Source organism: Terrapene carolina, unplaced genomic scaffold (assembly GCF_002925995.2).
Source record: "Terrapene carolina triunguis isolate 2854851 unplaced genomic scaffold, T_m_triunguis-2.0 Scaffold42, whole genome shotgun sequence".
Taxonomy (NCBI): Eukaryota; Metazoa; Chordata; order Testudines; family Emydidae; genus Terrapene; species Terrapene triunguis.
This window is the reverse complement of record NW_020664393.1, coordinates 14,807,813-14,827,885: the sequence shown is the minus strand read 5'-3', so window position 1 is coordinate 14,827,885 and position 20,073 is coordinate 14,807,813. Positions and strand designations below refer to the sequence as shown.

Below are 20,073 nucleotides of genomic sequence, written 5' to 3'. Positions count from 1 at the left end.
TATACAAACAGATAAGACTATCCAGCCCCTGACCAGAATTTACAGACTCAATAGATGAACAAACAAATGAAGGAGAAAAGGGATTAAAACATATAAACAAGTGAGCAGAGTAATGACGAGGGTCACGTTGTATTAGTCCCACCCTCTTTAAAAATACATATAATCTGTCCCAGCCTGCCATTGTATCAAGACATTGGTAAGGGTTTTAGAGATGGTTGAAATATTCCAAATTTTGAAATTTCAACAAAATAGTTCATCAAAATTGTGACAAAAAGGGACTAATTTTTCACTCAAATGTTTGTGAAAGAAATCCCATTTTCAACAAACTCTAGTTTTTTAAAAAGTATACCTGTTATGCCTAGCCTAATTTCTGTTGTGAGGATAAAATCCATTAATGACTGTGAGGTGCTCAGATACCACAGTGGTGGGGGCCACTTAGGTTCCTAAATAGATATATAGTTACCCAAATGAATTAACAGAGTGAATTTTGTGACTCATTATCCTTGCTTTTTTATTGTTCATTCCTTTAGGGCCAGATCCTGATAGGTGCTCAGTTTCTACATGACCCATGAACTTCAATGAGAGCTGATGTAGCTTCAAGCCCTTACTCGCTATTTCACAATAGGTCTCCCACAGCCCAACCTTGTGAGGTGCTGACACAAAGGCCCACCCACCTGCTAAATTTTAAATTCTTCCTTCAAAATATGGGGGTGGTAGAGCTTCTCAAAGAAATGGCTGCCAGAATTTTTTAACGTTGGCAAAACAATGTATTTTTCCCTAGCATCAGTCTCAGTAACACACAACTGTTTTGGCTGAAATTAAAGAAAATATAAACCTGGGAGACTGGAAAAATTCAGCCTAGGTGGTTAAATTTTGGGGGGGAGGGGGAAATGAGCAATTGAAATGGGGTCTTATAATGGGAAGTGTAAGGGAACCTTGATATTAGATTGTTCTGGTAGTTGGTAGTAAAGACTCCAAATAGTATTTTATAAACACTCATAAATTTCTGATGAATCTTTCTTCTTGACATGAAACTTTCTGTGCATGATCTCAGTTTAAAGGTAATTTCTTCTCTCAAAAAATTAAGAAAACTTTCTTAAGTTATTTTTTATTTCCAAGAAGGGGGAAAAAATTCTAATAAATAAATAAATACTTCTAACCATATTTTTAAGACACAATCATGCAAAAACAACTGAAATTTTAAGTTTTGCATGTAAATTGCCAATGAGTACTAGGGCCTTTGCTGCACTGTTAACTGAAAAGCTGCAAAATAAGATATAAGCAACTGAAAAATCATTTCAGAGCATGTGGCACATTTTAAAATTGATCTTAATAAGTCCCCACACTCATTTATAACATCTCAGATTCATTTTGCCCTGTCTGTCAGGCACAGACGCGCCTACTGTGCCTCACAGAGGAGCAAAATTCCCCAGACATTCTGCACCTCAATTGTGGTTATATTCTACAAAGTGACTGAGAATATGCTTTTATGGCATTCCATATTTATTGACTCTTCAGAGGCTTCTATCAAAATTCTTCATTTTATAGGTGGTAAATGTTTTTTTTCCTAACTGCCAACCCTGTAAAGTCAGCTTGGGATCTGAAAGTCAAAATTTGTTCTCTCTGGCTCTGACACTAGTAATAAAGATGCTGTAACTGGAAGTCAGCTAACAAGATTGTTGATGCTAAATGTGCCAAAATAGGATTCAGCTCTCTCCCGTCACTGTGTTCACTCTGCCAGGCAACAGGAGTAAAAAATAGTAAAAAAACGTATTTAAGTCCATAAATAATACTTGCCAGGGTAAAGAGTAGGGACCAAATCATCCCACATGATGTATCCTCCGAGAAGAGGGAGACTCTCCAAGTTTTGTAAAATCTTTAAGGTCTTTAAACCTCCAGAAACACTCTCTTTAGGTTTGGGGATTTCCAGAGCCTGGGACTGTGAGTATGAGAAGGGGCGGGCAATGGAAGAGGTGGCCTCTGCTGTAGCACTCACTTTGATCCCACAGGATTTTCCTTGTGCAAAGTAATGCTAACCTTGCCTCTGTTATGTGAAACCTCCCAACTGAGAAGGTTTTGTGTCAGTCACATGTGGGATTCCCAGGACGGCCCAACTCACTTTGGAGTTAAAGAAATGTAAACAGGAATTGAAAACGCTGCATAAATGTCTTGTGGCTACTTTAACATTGCTGTACAAACTTTGTTTTTCTATTATGTGATGTGCTAAAATGTTGAATTATGCCATCTTAATGTTGCATTTATATCATTTTTCTGAAATAGGCATATGTAATATACAACAGAAATGAATGGATATCTCTGTAGTCATGATCGTTTAAAAGGTCAGACCACTTCATCTTGAAAATTTACACAACTATTGTTGTTACAAGTAACCACTGAAATCTCTCTCAGCTACAATAATATGTCATCATCGTCTTTTTCTTTTTTTTTTTGTCAGTTGGTTTACCTTGTACATTTGGTGGCACTTTGTATATAGTCAGTTTCACGGTTTTGGTGGTGGTCAGTTGCATTTTCAGTCTTATGGACTAAGATGATAACATCACTTTCATACTCTGTCCTTGTGAAGATCACAGACCTTCTTTCCCCCCTGCTCTGAAAGAGAGTGTTTACTAGCAACAGCTGCAATAAAGCTGAAACTGAAAAGGCAGCAGACACAGTGTGAAAGAAAGTAGAGAAGGAGGGAAATGTGTGGGCCTGAGCCTGTTTGATGTTGCTGATCTTGGGCCTAACTCAGAACATCCTTCAGAACATCAGCAGGGATTCAGATCAACTTTACACTTTTAAAAAATAGCATATCCTAGGTTTTTTAATTCCTATGGAAAGCATGTTCTACCAATAAATTGAATTTTGTATAATTAGTCAATTAAAAGAAAATAAAGTTGATCGTGTCCCTTAAGTCTACAAGGATATGTGTCTACATTCAGCCACTGATCAGTTACCATTCGTCTACTTATGAAAAATATATCTATATCTATGTCTATGCTATTATATATAGGGGGGGGGATTTGAATTTGAACCCTCCCCCCATCCCTTACTATCCCAGCGTGACACTGATTCTGCAAAAATTACTTCCATGCATCAATGGGACTACTAAGATGCTCAATATGAGCAAGAGTTTCAGAATGAGGCCTAAAGCCCCAATCTTGTAAAGATTTATGCATATACGTAAGTTTAAGTTCATAAGTACTAGCATGGATTTCAAGCTTGAATGGTCTCATTAAAGTTAAGCACATGAGTAAGTCTTTGTGGGATCAGAGCCTTAGTTAATAATAATGCACTGTGTGTGAAATGGCAGAATTTGGCTCCTCTTCTGTAATTATTTTATTTTAAAAAGATAAACTATCCACTAGATTTCTCAGTGTAGTACAGTACCTAATGTATTTTTGCCTTGTTACAGATTTCTCATTGTTTTAAATAGTTTATTTATGTTATTTCTATTTTGACTTACACCAGAATTACATTTAACCATTTATCTACTTATTTTTATTTATTTATTATTTGTTACTTATTTTATTTTACTTAACATTTATATTACCATAGCGCCCAGATGCCCCAATCAGGATCAAGAGTCCATTGTGCTAGGTGCTGTTCAAAGAATTACGAAGATAGAGCCTCTGCCCCTAAGGGCTTACACTCTTAGAAGACATGTTTTTGCTTTCAGGCATTGGTTGTCATCTCATTTTGCAGAGGGGAAATAATACAAAGCTATCTGTTTCTGTGGCACCAATATGGGTAGTCACATAATACCTTGATTTATAACTGTGTTGTAATCCAAATAGGAAGCAGGTGGAGTCACAACTGGGTATGATGCCTTGGATATTAATGGCTTGGCTCAGCAATGGAATTTCTAAAGCTCTATACACTTTTTCTGTAATTATGCATTCATTAAAAGATTTTATACCCAACAGAATAAAGTAAATATTTTTTGATCTCTGTAGTGTGCTCCCAGACTGTAGATTTGCACAGCAGGGTCTTGATAATCTGAATAAATTGTATTTCCCCAAGGAGTTTATCTTTCAAATAAGGTCATAAAGAAATGCAGTCTCTTCCCTTAGTTCTCCTTGTGATTTTTCTGCTATTTATAAAGCAGAGCACAGGACTAGAAGTATATTGTACTCTAGCGTGCACTTGGTTATGATGAACTCTAATTTATCAATCTGTTACTTATATCCTTTTCTGTGGTTTGCACAATGCAATTATTCTTAAAAGTATAAATTAAATAAAGATCGATTTGAAATAACTTGAAATAGAATATTTCTAAATGTTCTTTCTCCTGTTTGACTCTCTTCTGTATCCCTCTATTAAAATGCTGTTAGTATCATGTAGTCTATTGTAAACATTTAATATTGTCTTTCTATTAGGACATATTTGTCTGAAAAATTTATTTTCTTGTATTCCCCCTAAATTTAAGATTTTAAATGTGAGCTCATTATTCAATTGTTTTGGCAGCCAAAAGGTTGATATTAATAACATAGAAGCCCAGTAAGATGCTTAACATGGAATGATGGATTCACTCACTACTAAAAAGAGCAGTTTGTGGGAGGGGGGGAAACCCTCTTCAGTAAAGTACAGTGAGCTGAATGCATAGGACCAGATACACAAGTTAATTTTGGAGGTAGACATTGACTAATTTATTTAATGAGGTACACGTTCGGTATGGAATATACCAACCATTTATACTGTAACTCAGTAATAAGAACTATATACTTAGTCTGAATGTGGGTTAGCAAAGTAACATAGATCACATTAGCAAAACATTGGATCTCTGTCTTTCCCTACCACTCTTCTTTTAAGTCTTCATGTGCTCTCTTTTAGTTTGTTTTTCAGCTCTCCATAAAAAGACATAACACATATAGCCTTTGTACAATGTACATTCTTTTTTACATAATTTATTTATGCCTCATGCTTTCAATTATGTTAAATACTTTTTATTAAAAATATCATTTTAATGAATAGTACTAGAGGACAGTATTCTGTAATACAAATGTATAATATTTATTTTAAGAAATAAGTCTTTTAAACTTATGTAATTGCTATTTCAAAACAGTAACTTGTCATTTAATTGTAAATCAAACAAAACCCATTGGAGGAGAATGCAGTCAGAACTAGCTTATGCCTAATCCCAACAGAATTGAATGGGTAGCCCATTTCAGAGAATGCACACTTCATTGATTTGTTAATCTGAAGGTTTTCATCTAGTTAAGAATTTAGTTTGGAAATGTATTCAGAGGAAGCAGATGTATTGATTGTGATTCTGTTTTACTATATATATTTGTGTTTGTCTGTGTGTGTGTGTGTGTGTGTGTGTGTGTGTGTGTACACACACACAGAGACACGTGTGTGTGTGTGTGTGTGTATATATATATAATACACACACACAGAGACACATAGAGAGAGAGAGAGAGAGAGATTCTGAAACAAAAAAAATGAAACTTTGGGAAGAGGCTTCTATATTCTGCCATAGTCATATGTTTCTTAAAGCTTTATCACTGATTGGGAGATGGATTATCTGATCCGTAATATACATCTCACAATCTCAGCATGACACTTTTGCCCTCAGCAGGATAGCAATGTGCAATACCGGTATAATTTTGATTTGAGCAAATGATTGGTATGACAATTGGATGATTTTCTTTTGAGAAAGCTGATAAACCAGCTTCCATGGTTGTGAAGTTCAAAGCTAAAGGCCAAATCTGACCTTCTGGAGTCAAAAGTGAGTATTTCTGTTTAGAAGCCCAATCTTTTCAAATATATTGATAGCCTTCTAAGCTAACAACCCCCCGGAAGGTGATTAATTTCAGCCTCTGTGTCAAGCTAACCTATTCTGAGGAAGAGTCAGCATTCTGCTGAACCCCAACAATTAAAAATTAACAAAATACGCCAATCAGTAGCTGCAAGTTGTTGGGCCCCTCAGTTTATGCTCAGTCTAGGGATGATGACTCTTGACTACAGCTGGTTCAAAATTTTCCATTGAAACTTTTCCCCCCTCCTTCCATGGAAAATGCCTTTTGGACAAAATGGAAATTTCACCACAAAAATTCAATTGCATTCCTCCATTCTCAATCCCCGCCCCCCCAAACAAACTGCCACTGTGCTACCCTCCCCCTCTATTTCAGAGACTCCCTGCAACCCTCCACCATACCCACGTTGCCAGCAGCTCTATGTGAACCCCCATTGCTCCCTTGCCCCCACCATTCTTTTCTTTCTGTCTGGGAGAGAAGTCATACAGGGTGTCATCATTTTAAACTGTATTGGAACTATGGGCTGAGATGGGAGTATTGTTATGCCGGAAGGTGTTAATGGCTGCCATCAACCCGATTCTTTGATCAGTAGATAGTTACAGAGCTGGTTGAAGGTTATGGTTCTGCTAACCCAGATACAAGGGACTCCATGTGTATCCCATTTTCCTCTTCCTATTTTCAGCAAAATCAATAAGGTTCTGCCTATTGATTCCTACAACATTCCCTGAAATTTTGGAATTGATCGGCATTCAAAAATTATGTTTCAGACAGAGAAATTCCATCAAGTTGAGTGTAAGGCCTTGCTCTTTTCAGCAAATAAATAATATCCTGACCAGCATTACTCATGACAGCTAAGGTCCAGAAGGCTGCATCTTCTGCACCTGGGGTCTATTTCAAAACTCACTGAAATCAATAGGAGACTTTCCATTGACTCTATTGGGTGTTCAATCAGGCTCACCTTTCTTTGGTGGAAAGTTAATCTTCAGGTCACAAGGCTTTGATCTTATTCTCCTTATTGCTGACCTCCAAAAATGAAGTTATCCATTACAGAAGAACTCAGTTTATTTAAGTTCATGTCTCTTAAATTTCTTTTTGGATGATTCACATTCCATCAGCGAGAGAAGACCGCATTCCAGTGGCTCAGAACATCCCTTTCTGTAGCAAAGTCGACTAAACAAGGTTGCAAGTGCAAAACTCTGTGAAGTTCAGTTTGACATACATTGCTTGCATCCTTGCCTCAATGCATAGGATGCCAATCTCGCAGACAAGGTGGAGCAGGGCCTACAGTACTATCTGTGATCTGCAGAGATGCATTTCCCAGAGCTAGCACATATAGCAAATGTGTCTCACATGAATCCAGGTTCTTAATCCCCATCAGCCTAGACAGCTCCTGTACCAAATTGCCATTGGCTCCCCAGCTTTGGCTGTATAATCTTACTCCTCTCCCTTTTAACTCAACTACCGTGGTAAGAGGTGACCATATAAAAACCTAGAAAGTAGAAACTGTGTTTTCTGTTGGATAATTCATATGCTTGAAATTCGTCACATATGTAAGTGTTTACAGGATCAGGGCCTAAATCCCAGCCTTCTTTGGCTGGCCTGGGCCAATTGACCCAGGGTATGTCTATACTGCAATTAAAAACTGGTGGCTGGCCTGTGCCAGCTGACTCGGACACGGGCTGCGGGGCTTTTTAATTGCGGTGTAGACGTTCGGACTTGGGTTGGAGCTCAGGCTTTAGGATCCTGCGAGGTAAGAGGGTCCCAGAGCTCAGGCTGCAGCCCAGGCCCAGACATCTACATTGCAGTTAAATACCCCCTCAGTCCAAGCCCCGTGAGCCAGAGTCACTTGGCACGGGCCAGCCACCGTTATTTAATTGCCTTGTAGACATACCCCCCTCCACCCCTCATCAGACTCATGGGGCTCAGGCTGTGGGGCAAAAAAATAGCAGTGCAGAGCTCAGAGTCTGGGCTCCAGCCCAAACCCAAATGTCTACTCTGCAATTTTTAGTCTTGTGAACCAGTCTTTTATTGCAGTGTAGACATGCCCTTTGTTATGTTGCCAACTAGCTCAATTTTAGCACAACCTTTGTGCTATTTAGCATTTTCTTTAAGCCCCTGCTCCTGAAGTCATCTGATTATTTGAGCATCTCAGCTTTCATTTAAAAAGCAAAAGTAATTTTTTAACCCTTTATGGTTGCAGGCAAAAGCTTGTAAATGTTAACCCTCCGTGCTTAAAACCAGAAAGCAAATAAAAACAACCGCAAATGTTTGGTGTTTAAAAAAAAAAAAAAAAAAAAAATCTCATGATTTTGGGAAACTGGTTTATGATTTCTGAATGCGTAGGTTTGTCAATACTGTCTTTGGAATGTAAGTTTTTCTTTCTATTCATCTCCACATTTTAAAGAGAACCAAGAATGACTAAATATTTGCAAGATATTTATATACATACAGGTCATTTAAAAAAAATAAATGGAAACAGAACTCCTAGTAGGTCAGCAATTGCCAGCAGTTGGTATCTGAGAAAGCACAACCTTTCCCTATGCCTAGAATAGGGAATAAATAGCTGCCAGACCTGAGATACCACACTGTGATAACTGCTAGCAAATATGGATATTTTCAGTGGTGACTACTGTAGTTTCTAAAATGTTTTTGTCAGTTCTTTATTAATTAGCAAACAAATAACATCCTATAAATCTGTCAAAATGAAATTTATATCAAGATTAAATTTTTCTTTTAAATTACATGAAAAATCCAAATATTTAATTAATAGAATTTTTTTTACTGTAAAATGCAAAGATTTTCTATAATGCCATTGTCTATTTTTAATGAGTATATGAGTTGATTTGGGGATCAGGAGTGCAAAAAATTGTCAACCCTTGCCCTGTTTCCCCATGATTATGAGCAAAATCATTTCATGTAGGAAACAAGAAATGCCAGGAGTTTCAACTTGCAGAATTCCTGTCCTAGTCTACAGTAGTGGGGGAGGATTTGTCCTCACCTCACCTGTCTCATTATGGGGCATCCTACGATCTACCAGAAAACCTGTGGCTCTTGAGACTAGATCAGGCCCTGAGTGCTTATTGTGAATATGCATAAACCTCAGCTCCTGATTCTTTAAAAAATAAGGAAGAGATTCTGTATAGAATGTAGCATCTTAAATAGAATTTGCCTTCAATACACAGCCCCAAACTGGAGATTATGCAGGGGGGGCATGTTGCAATGGGAGCCCCACAAGGAATTTGGTTATCCTGGAGTAGCAGTTCTATCGTCAATCAATGGGAAAACCATTGAATTCACTGACCAAGCAGACTTTATCCCATGGGTAGCACCCAGAACCTTCTGGAGATTCTCTTCTCCCTTTCCCATCTTCCTTCTGGTCCACTCCATGTGCCAGCAGAGCAGCAAATTGACATTTACAAGATCTCTTGTCAGTTTCATTTGGCTCTGCCAGTCCATCCAGCAGAGCAGCCAAGTGTAATTCAGGTAATTTAGTCTTTTCCTCTTTTCTGCTCTGCTTCCTGTGCTAACTAAGCAGCAAAGTGAAACTGACAAGAGTTCTTGTAATTTTCGCATAAGGACTGGGACAATGAGGGGTCTGGTAGCAGGGAGCAGAGCAGTAAATTGTAGGAGAAAACCTGGGATTAGGAGAGGGGGAGAAAAAAACAGGAACAAAGAGCAAAAACAGAAAAGCCAATAAAACTCTATGAATTTTATTTAGGATCCTTTGTCACTCTGATGTCTCAAATAATATATATTTGTTCTTGCTGACCCTGCTCTGTATAATATAACTTCTTGAGTTTCTGCTATGCTGTCCTTAGGAAGCTGAGGTGTATCGCCACACTGAGAATGAAGTAACAGAGAGTCCTGTGGCACCTTTAAGACTAACAGATGTATTGGAGCATAAGCTTTCGTGGGCGAATACCCACTTCGTCAGACGCATACTGAGAATGAAGGAATCACTGCTTAACCCAAGGAGCTGTGGGCAAATCCCAGGATTCTAGGTCCTCTGCCTGGTCTGCATGATCCTTTGTGTTACTTTCTAGCCTCCTCTTTCCCATGGCAGAATAGCTCATTGAGGAGATGTACTACCATTGTCTCTCTTACATGATTAGTCCTTCTGTGTGTGGAATAGAAGCTTCGGGGGGGGGGAGTTAATACTACATCAGACAGCATTAACTCCCATGTGGATTTCTGTCTGCATATCCACAGGTTTTAGAGGCGAGTGACCCTTGTAGAGCAACTGCTCCCTGACTCTATCACTCTCCAAAACCCACGAAGAGCCAGCAACACACTGTTTTTGTAGTTGGCCTTTCTCAGAGTTGGGAAGGATACAGTGAAGTCTCTACTCACTCTCCCTTGTCCTTAGGTGTTTATTCCAGGAGTTTGTCTTATTCTCCTACACATTGTGTACTTGGCAGGACCATTTGGACCATTATTATTCAGAGGTACTGTGTATAGTTTTGATTCCCGTATTGCTCAGCTGGGTAAGAATAGGAATGGGAAGGAGAGTGAGGGAGTGTTATGATAATTGTGCTTACAAATTTACCCTAATTGAGAGATTAACTGTCAAAAATGTGTAAGTTTATAACATGTCAGAATAACCTATAATAACAAATGTTGATGGGAATAATGCTAGATAACCAGACAGAGAAACTGGATTACTCTAAACCCAAAAGTCCATCTTGATATAATCCAAAAACTGTTGAAATTATGCTTGTTAAAAACAGATGATATAGAGCCGGAAGTTAATGAACCAAAATTGGTGTGTTTGATAGTGGGCCTAATTGTTGGACAAAATAATGAGGGGATGGGTTATTCCACCCACCATACCCTTTGTGGCTTTTTAAAGACTGAGATTTTGGGGGTAAAGAAAGAACAGATGGAGGCTACTGGACCAAGCTTCACTGTCATGGCTGCCACCCCCACTACCTCCTGGGACCCTAGACCTTCTTTGGCTTAATCTTGAGGGGTGTCCTTACCAGCTCAGGCCAGAGAGCGTTGGTGATGTCATCTGGATCATTATATCAACTCCATCTGAATTCCAAACTGCACCTTGGATGAAATGGGATTGGACTTTAACAACAGCAACAGCAGCTCCAGTTCATCTCAACTAACGATTTTCTTTTCCTCAAAAGGGCAGTTTTGGATCTTAATGACAACAGGAACAACAACAGCTTTAGCCCATCTCAGCCGGCTTCTTTTCTTTTCCCCAAAAGGACAGTTATTACCTTCTTTAATGCGCTCTAAGAGACTGTGGAATGAGGGGTTTTTCCTTCTAAAAACTCTACCAAGCTGCCTTGTTTAATATTTTACATTTCAGATGCTTTAACTGTTTTTCCTTCTTTTCTGTATAGTTAATGAAAGGTTCAAAGGATTTTTAATGGTGTGTTTGCCATGTTCTAAGCAGTCTGAGGTCTCTGTAGATCAAACCCAAGGCCCAGTTTAACATTATTTAATGTTGGCTAGTGACTGGGTTCTGTTAGACCTTTATAGACCTTTGGCTTATATATTCCATCTAAATTAATTACCACAAGGTAATATTCCACATATTCTGATTCTCACGGTACATTGAGATGTAGTGTTGAGTTGTTTAAAAACTTTTGTTCCACTACTGTTTACCTTTAATTATCAGACAGTCTCATGTTTGCACTTCAGGCTACATTTTCTAAAGTCCCGCCTCCCTTTTTATGGGTGCAAACTGTGCCTGCAAAATGGTACCTGCAATTGATTGTGGGTACAAATATTAGCAGTCAGGTGACTAGTTACTTTGTTGTTTATTTTCTAGATTTTTTTTTACTTGGTTTGTGGTAGTGCCCAGTGTACTAGGTGCTCTCCTAACATAGATGAAGACATGATCTTGGTCTTGAAAAGCATGAGATGTAAATTGCTCAGATTGTAGTAATTGCAGCGATATGCCAGGCTGAAAAATGGGCCTTTAAATGTGGGATATGTTGATATCTGGGTAGAAAGTACTTTTGCTTTGGTTTAGCTCAGCTTTTGTCAGTGTTCATTTTCCTGCTTCTAGAAGAAAAAGCGGCAAATCAGGATACTGTTGGTGCAGGAGGTGAAGGGAAATCTGTTTTAATTCACTGATGATATATCTGTAAATTGAAACATAATTTCAGCATAGAAAACAGAAGTCCTCAGTGAAACTAGAAATCTTATTTATGAAAGTGCATGCAGTTCTCTTTTCAAGGTAGATAAAATTAACAATAAATAATGAGCAAACAATTGTTCTGTAACAAAGCTTTTTAATTAATGGAAAGATTTTTTTTAAAACCTGTTAAATTCTGCCAGCTCTTGTAATACACTATGAAACACATTGGTTTATTTATTGGTCCACATACAACTGCATGTCTTACAGTTGCTGCAGATGCATGCATAGATCAGGCAATCTCAACACAAATGATTTCCGAATACCCTCTATTGTTCACAATTGCCCAGTTTGCACATGCAATTGCAGTATTTGCTCATGCTTTTTTCACACGTGTCAGATCATGATCCTCAATCTGAAGTCACATTTTCCCCCATTTCTCTTTTGCCTTTTTTTCTGAGACACATTTTTTGTTTTGCTTTACTCACCCAGGAATTAAATAGCTTTAATTACTTGGACCTGTATAAGCTCGCTGACCTCTTCAACCTCACTTTGCTGGAGAAGGCAGTGGTTGACTTCTTAGTTAAACACCTCTCTGAGCTGTTGAAGAGTCACCCGGAGGAAGTCCTGACTCTCCCATACTGTCTCCTTCGAGAGGTCCTGAAGAGCGACCGACTCACTTCCCTTAGCGAAGAGCAAATCTGGCAGGTAAGGAAATCAGTTAGTGTAATGTGTGACACTGTTTAAAACCAGGGAAAACTGTTGTGCTGGAGACACTAAAATGATTAAAGGCTCAGGAAAACAATAGGGGGGAAACTTGATTTTGGTGGTAATACAGGATCTGCTCTGTTCTAATACAATTAGTTAATTTGGAAGAAGTCTTTTTGATGGTTGACTTGTGTGGCCTAGTATAACGGGGGGGAAATAACAACGTTGTGGCATAATACCGAATATGATTTAATAGCTTTTAATGCTAAAGAAACACTCAGCCACATACCTATAATATGTTTTGCTACCCAAAAAAAAAAAAAATCTGTGAAACAATCCCACTGTAAATCTGTGGAGCTCCAGAATATAATGGAAGTAAACATCTGTAATATTCATTACAGGAACACTGCTGTTTGTTTCTTATTTGCTATCATGCAATATGGGAGAAAGACGGGGCAAGGTAGGAAAAAATTGTTAAATATATCTGTTTTGGAGAATACTGTTTATCTTATAAAAAGGGAGGCACCTTCGGGTTAATGGACAGGACGAGCAATCAGAAGACCTGAATGTTATTCATGGCTCTCTTAATAAGGTACATATCTGCTGGGTGATGTTGGGTAAGTCACTTCATCGCTCTGTGCCTTGGTTTCCCCATCTGTGAAATGGGGGGTATGATACTTACCTTACTTTTTAAGGTGTTTTGAGATCTGCAGATGAGCAGTGCTATGTAAGAACAAAGTTCTTCAAACTACCAAGGCAGAGTGGAGATAAAGTTTAATCCTTTATTCTAGTGGCTACCGCACAGATTTATTTCTCAGATTTTGAGGGTAGAATATGCAGTCTTTTCCAAAGCTGCTATTTCCATTAAAATTGAAATATAAACTTGGACTCCCGCCTACCCATCTTTGAGAGATCCTCTGGTGGTGTACTCTTTTAGAAAGGAGGAGGGGATACTCTGGAGTCCTAGCCCTCATTCCCTTGCTCTGTAAAGCAGTTTTGATGAGTGAGGTTGTGGGGGTATTGCTGACTGACCCATTTGCTTTCATTATCAGTTCACTGCAAGATGAAAGTGCTTCGTAAAGTGCTTTGAGATATCTTGGATAGGAGAGATGCTGCAGAAAGCCAAGCTGCATTAAATAGCATGCTGGCACTGGTCAGTGTGGTATGGCATGCGTTCTCCCCACGTTTGCCATTTCCAGTCTAGTAAGTGGAAGTTCTTAGGTCTCTGGTACTGTGACACTGGCCTTGCCCTGTGGGACAAATCTGGAAAAGATTTTCTTAATGGCCTCCGTGACAGTAGGGTGGACACTCCATGTAGCAAATATGATAATCTATGCCAGTGTTGCAGGTCACATTGCAGATACTGCTATGTACAGCAGTGATAATGTGCTTCTTTTTGAGTGACAACAAACTCTACACTGTCCATTTAAGTATTATCATAATTGCCTCTCTAAAGGTTACTAATGCTGTTATGTAGAATGTTTTAAACTAGTTTTCTGCTGCAGGCAGAAAAATATATATTTTATTTCTGCTTCTCCAGAATGAATTAAAAGACACACATAAATATTTACCAATTTAGGCATTCAGCAGGCAATAAGAAACTGTTTTTTGCTTTATCTTAGTAAATAAATAATTCCCTCATAGTCAACCCAATAGAGGAAAATCAAATCAGACCAGCTATATTGCCTCAAGTGTAGTTAAGTTCATCATTTTTGCTAAGGTTATAGTGGTAATGCAATATACCATGGAAGAATCTAATATTCAGCCCAGGGTGAAGATTGGGTATGCCAGAGGATTAGTGTCAGGGTGCTTTATAGAAGTGAAACTTGATGGACAGGCTGGAGACAGATCTACAGAATCTCATTAAATTGCTGAATTGTTCATTACTGAGCACTCTCCCTGTAATAAAGTGCTCATTGACTTTGACAAATCCCTATCCCATGTCTTGCAGAAGAACAGCAGAGCAGGAGGTGTTGGGGAAGCAAGAGGAAATTGGCACAAAGTGGGGCAGATAATAGAAAAGCTGATGAGGGATACTACTATTTGATTAATGTGTCCTACCTGTAACTAGTGTAGCATCCCAAAAACACACAGATGCACACACATTATAACAACATTGATTCAACATGTCCCCAAGGCAACTTCACCAGTGGGCCTCACATGATATTCCAACCACAAATTAAAGCTACCCTCCCAAGGCAGGGTCCCTGGAGAGGATCACAGTGTCCCCAGGGCACTACTACTTTCACTGGTGCAGCGAGATTTAAACTCACAGCATCCCCTGGGTGAATCAAGCCCAATGTACATAAAGATTAAGACAGTTAAAAGAAAAACATAGAAAGTTTGGCTTTGGGATAACTGATGTAGTTTTGCTGTAGATGAAAGCTAAAATCTACTGTAGCTCGTGTGTGGTCCATGCTAGATTTTTGTTAGGTTGTTGATTGTGGATTCCCCAGTTGATTGAATGTTGTGAACTACATCCTTAAGCAAGACATATTTTGGAAAGTTTAACAGTAATATTGGCTTCTAACACACACCAAAATATGACTAATGTTCAGTAAGATTCTACAGTACTGTGGTGATAATTCTCCTAGATCATCTTGGAAAGAAAGCCAAGATTTTATGAAGGATATAGTGAATAAAGTAAGTAGTAGTGCACTCCTTAGTAAAAAGTGCACTGTGATTAACAGAAAAATCCTATGAACCTCATTTTCCCAGCCTAAATGGGGCTCTCCTTTGTAGAGGTAACTACAAGGAATACAGAAATACTATTTTTTTCAATGTGAACAACTTTGAATTTTTCTAACCTTACTTTAATTGTGCTAAAACAATAACAATGGTGATTAGGAGGAGCGGGGAGAAATAGAGTTTCTTCTAAACAAATGACTAGAGTAGAGGATGGCTACCAGTTCCTGAAAACATAAGTGTAAGAAGGGGACATTGGCATTAGTGTTTTGGAATCTATATTTTATTGATTTTTCCATATAGATTGTTACATTCAACTACTATGTGGGATATTTAAATGCTACTTTGATGGATCATTGCAGGTGTGTATGATTCATGGCTTGTGTGCTCCATGGCTTGTGTGCTCCATTAAAGTGTGTGTAATAATGCATCCAGGTGGGAAGAGAGAATTAAATAGAAATACAGAAAAGACAAGGAAAAATCCTGAGAAAGTTAAAACAAAAGTGAATAATTCTTTGAGCTTGTCCTTCCCTTGTCAGATGTTTGACTGAGATGATCAACACTGATATTTATTCACAAGTTGTTGTAAATGCTTTCCAGATGAGGATATAAATGTCTAGATTATCATTAGGTGGAAAGTCAATTTTCTCATAATTGGCTATTTCTAAAAGGGCTCATTGGCTCTACTTTAAGGAAGCAGCTGATTTCTTTCCTTTGATAATTTAAAAGGTAACCAACCTTATACAGTAATACATGTTCCCAGAGAAATCTAGTACCAGAGGGCTTCTTGCTGGAAACTTAGGGTGGTAATATGCTAAATTTAAAGGCTATTTAAGCAATAAACTGATGTTACACTTAATATTGCTATACATAAGAATCAGCTATCATCTTAATTGAGAACTTTGATTTTCAAGGGATTAGAAGTTCACTGTTCATAGGATCATAATAATAGTTAGAGACGGAAATATCTCTTAGGTCACTGAACCCCGCAGCAGTAGTAGTAATATTAGTCCTCCAATTTATCAAATGATACTACACCGGTACTACATTTGATCTTAATCAAAAAGCTAACTCTGAATCGCATTGGACTGAAAGTGAGTATACTAGAGATTTAACACAGATTTGTTTTTTTCCCCTCTTTTACTTATATGAAGGGTTGTAAAATGGTTTTTTAAAGTTAATTTTGGGAAGAGATCAACAGCCATTTTAGATACTTTTTTTTTTTTGGTGAAGTTAAGGTTAAAAAGATTATTTTTAAAATTTTACAAGAAGGTCCAGCACCTTCCTATCCAGCCACCATCCATCTATCAGTAGATATAGATATTAGAGCTGGTAATAAAAACTTAGTCAAAACAGCATTCTATTAGAAAATCCTGTTTTGACAAAACCAAAATTTTTTGCAACACCATTTTGACATTTTTGGTATAAAAAGTTTCAATTTTTCATTTCAAATGACTTTTTATTTCAAAATTTACACATATATAAATTAGGGCTGTCAGGCGATTAAAAAATTTATCATGATTAATCACGCAATTAATCACGCTGTTAAGCAATAATAGAAAACCATTTATTTAAATATTTTTGGATGTTTTCTACATTTTCAAATATTTTTATGTCAATTACAACACAGAATACAAAGTGTACAGTACTCACTTTATATTTATTTTTTATTTCAAATATTTGCATTGTAAAAAACAAAGGAAATCGTATTTTTCAATTCACCTAATACAAGTACTGTAGTGCAATCTCTTTATCATGAAAGTTGAATTTACAAATGTAGAATTTATATAAAAAAATAAACTGTATTCAAAAATAAAACAATGTAAAATTTTAGAGCTAGAAAGTCCACTCAGTCCTCCTTCATGTACAGCCAATCGCCCAGACAAACAAGTTTGTTTACATTTGCAGGAGATAATGCTGCCCATTTCTTGTTTACAATGTCATCTGAAAGTGAGACCAGGCGTTCACATGGCACTGTTGTAGCTGGCGTCGCATGATATTTACGTGCCAGATGCACTAAAGATGTATATGACCCTTCATGCTTCAACCACCATTCCAGAGGACATGCTGATGATGGGTTCTGCTAGATAATCATCCAACGCAGTGCGGACCGACGCATGTTCATTTTCATCATCTTAATCAGATGCCACCAGCAGAAGGTTGATTTTCTTTTTTGGTGGTTCGGGTTCTGTAGTTTCGGCATCAGAGTGTTGCACTTTTAAGACTTCTGAAAGCATGCTCCACACCTTGTCCATCTCAGATTTTGGAAGGCACTTGGGATTCTTAAACCTTGGGTCGAGTGCTGTAGCTATCTTTAGAAATTTCACACTGGTACCTTCTTTGCGTTTTGTCAAATCTGCAGTGAAAATTTTGTTAAAACGAACAACATGTGCTGGGTCATCATCCAAGACTGCTATAACATGAAATACAATGCAGAATATGGGTAAAATAGCAGGAAACATATAATTCTCCCCCAAGGAGTTCAGTCATAAATTTAATGAACGCATTATTTTTTTAATGAGTGTCGCCAGCATGGAAGCATGTCCTCTGGAATGGTGGCTGAAGCATGAAGGGTCATACAAATGGTTAGCATAACTGGCATGTAAATACCTTCCAGTGTCAGCTAGAAAAATGCCATGTGAATGCCTGTTCTCACTTTCAGGTGACACTGTAAATAAGAAGCGGACAGCATTATCTCCCATAAATGTAAACAAACTTATTTCTCTTAGCGACTGGCTGAACAAGAAGTAGGACTGAGTGAACTTGTAGGCTCTAAAGAAGTGGTTACCAACTGGTCAATCGCGTTCGACTGGTCGATCCTAGAGGATCTCCCAGTCGATCCGGTGGTGCAGTGGGGCTGCCGCTAAGGCAGGCTTGCTCCCTGCCTGCCCCGGCCCCATGCCACTCCCAGAAGCAATCAGCGCAGCCCCAGAGGCTGGGGGGCAGGGGTCTCCCTCTGCGTGCTGCTCCTGCCTGCAAGCACCACCCCCACAGCTCCCATTGGCTGGGAATGGGGAGCTGTGGCCAATGGGAGCTGCGGGGGTGGTACTCGCAGAGAGGGGCAGTGCATAGAGCCACGTGTCCCCCCCCGCCTCCTCCCAGGGGCTGCAGGGGAGCGTTGGCCCCTTCCGGGAGTGGCGTGGGGCCGAGGTAGGCAGGGAGTCTGCCTTAGTGGAAGCCATGCTCAGGGCCGCCCAGAGGATTCAGGGGGCCTGCAAAGAAATTTTGTGGGCCCCTTCCATTAAAAAAAAGTTGCAATACTATAGTAACGTATTTGGAAATGTAAAAAATAACCAGTGAAATACATTCAAAAATTAATTTTTAATAATTTGAAAATATACGAAATACATTATTTAAAAACATTAAATACTTTAATAGTATGTATACATTTGCAGTTACATAATGGGCTGTCGCTTGGTGATGGTGATGGTTGGTGCCAATGGGCTGTCGCTGTCTGGGGGTGGCGCTGCTGTTGCCCAGGGCTGGGTGGGGAGCTGGGCTCTGGGTCGGGGGGGGCCCGGCTCACAGGGGCTGGGCTCGGGGGGGGGGGGGGGGGGGGGGGGGGGGGGTTGGGGGGCCCCCCGCGGGGGGGGGGGGGGGAGTCGGTGGGATCTGCTTACTCCCGCATCCCCCCTCTCCCAGAGCCTCAGCGCACCGTGTCCAGGAGCGGCCCTGGACAGCGCTGCAGCGGCGTGGCTCCACGGGACCTGAGCTCCCGCTGCTCGGCCTGGAGCTTGGAGCCCTGCCCCCTTACTATGCAGCTCTGAGCGGGAGGAGCTCAGGCCATGCCGCTGCAGCGCTGTCCAGGGCTGCTCCTGGATGCGGCGCGCTGAGGCGCCAGGGGAGGCGGGGGGAAGCCTCCGACATTCTCGTGGGGGGCCCTGCGGGGCCCGGGGCCTGGGGCAAATTGCCCCACTTGCCCCCCCTCTGCCCCCCCGGGCAGCCCTGGCCATGCTGCACCGCCAACTGGGAGCCGCCGGAGGTAAGTGCTGCCCGGCGGGAGGCTGCACCCCAATTCCCAGCCCTGATTCCCCTCCCAGGGCCAGCACCCCAAACCCCCTCCTACACCCCAACACTCTGCCCCAGCTCGGAGCCCCCTCCTGCACCCAAACTACCTTTCAGAGTTTGCACCCCTCACTCACTCATGCACTCCAAACCCCTGGCCCAGGTTCAGCCCAGAGCCCCCTCCCACACTCCGAATCCCTCCTGAACCTCAACCCCCTACCCCAGCCCAGTGACAGTGAGTGAGGATGGGGGGGGATGGAGTGAGTGGGGCGGGGCTTTGGGGAAGGGGGGGGCCTCAGGGAAGGGGCGGGGTAGATCCTGGGTTGCCCTTAAATTCAAAAAGTGATCTTGGGCATAAAAAGGTTGGAGATCACTGCTCTAAAGATTTACATTGTTTTATTTTTGAATGCAGTTATGTAACAAAAAAAAAATCTACATGTGTAAGTTGTACTTTCACAATAGAGAGATTGCACTACAGTACTTGTATGAGGAGAATTGAAAAATCACTATTTCTTTTCTTTATCATTTTTACAGTGCAAATATTTGTAATAAAAAATAATATAAAGTGAGCACTGGGGAGTGGGGTGTGGCAGGGGGCTCAGGGCAGGGGGTTGAGGTGCAAGAGGGGTGCGGGTGCGGCAGGGGGTTCACGGCAGGGGGTTGGGGTGTAGGGTGCAGGAGAGGTTTGGGGTGCAGTTCCAGCCTGGCGCCACTTACCTGGAGCGGCTCTGGGGTGGCAATGGCACGCAACGGGGCTAGGGCTGGCTCCCTGCCTGCCCTGGTCCCGCGCTGCTCCCAGAAGCGGCCAGCACCACGTCCCTG

The 20,073-nt window shown here is 40.2% G+C and overlaps 1 protein-coding gene across 2 annotated transcripts in view; it reads left to right on the top strand.

The window, feature by feature from the left end:
• Positions 1–20,073, top strand: part of KLHL32 (kelch like family member 32) — a 142,318-nt gene that overhangs the window by 79,264 nt on the left and 42,981 nt on the right. For both annotated transcript variants that reach the window (XM_029912261.1, XM_026652917.1), the window contains exon 5: positions 12,346–12,561. In XM_029912261.1, coding sequence (XP_029768121.1) covers positions 12,346–12,561 — 216 coding nt within the window. The remainder of the gene's footprint in view (positions 1–12,345; positions 12,562–20,073) is intronic.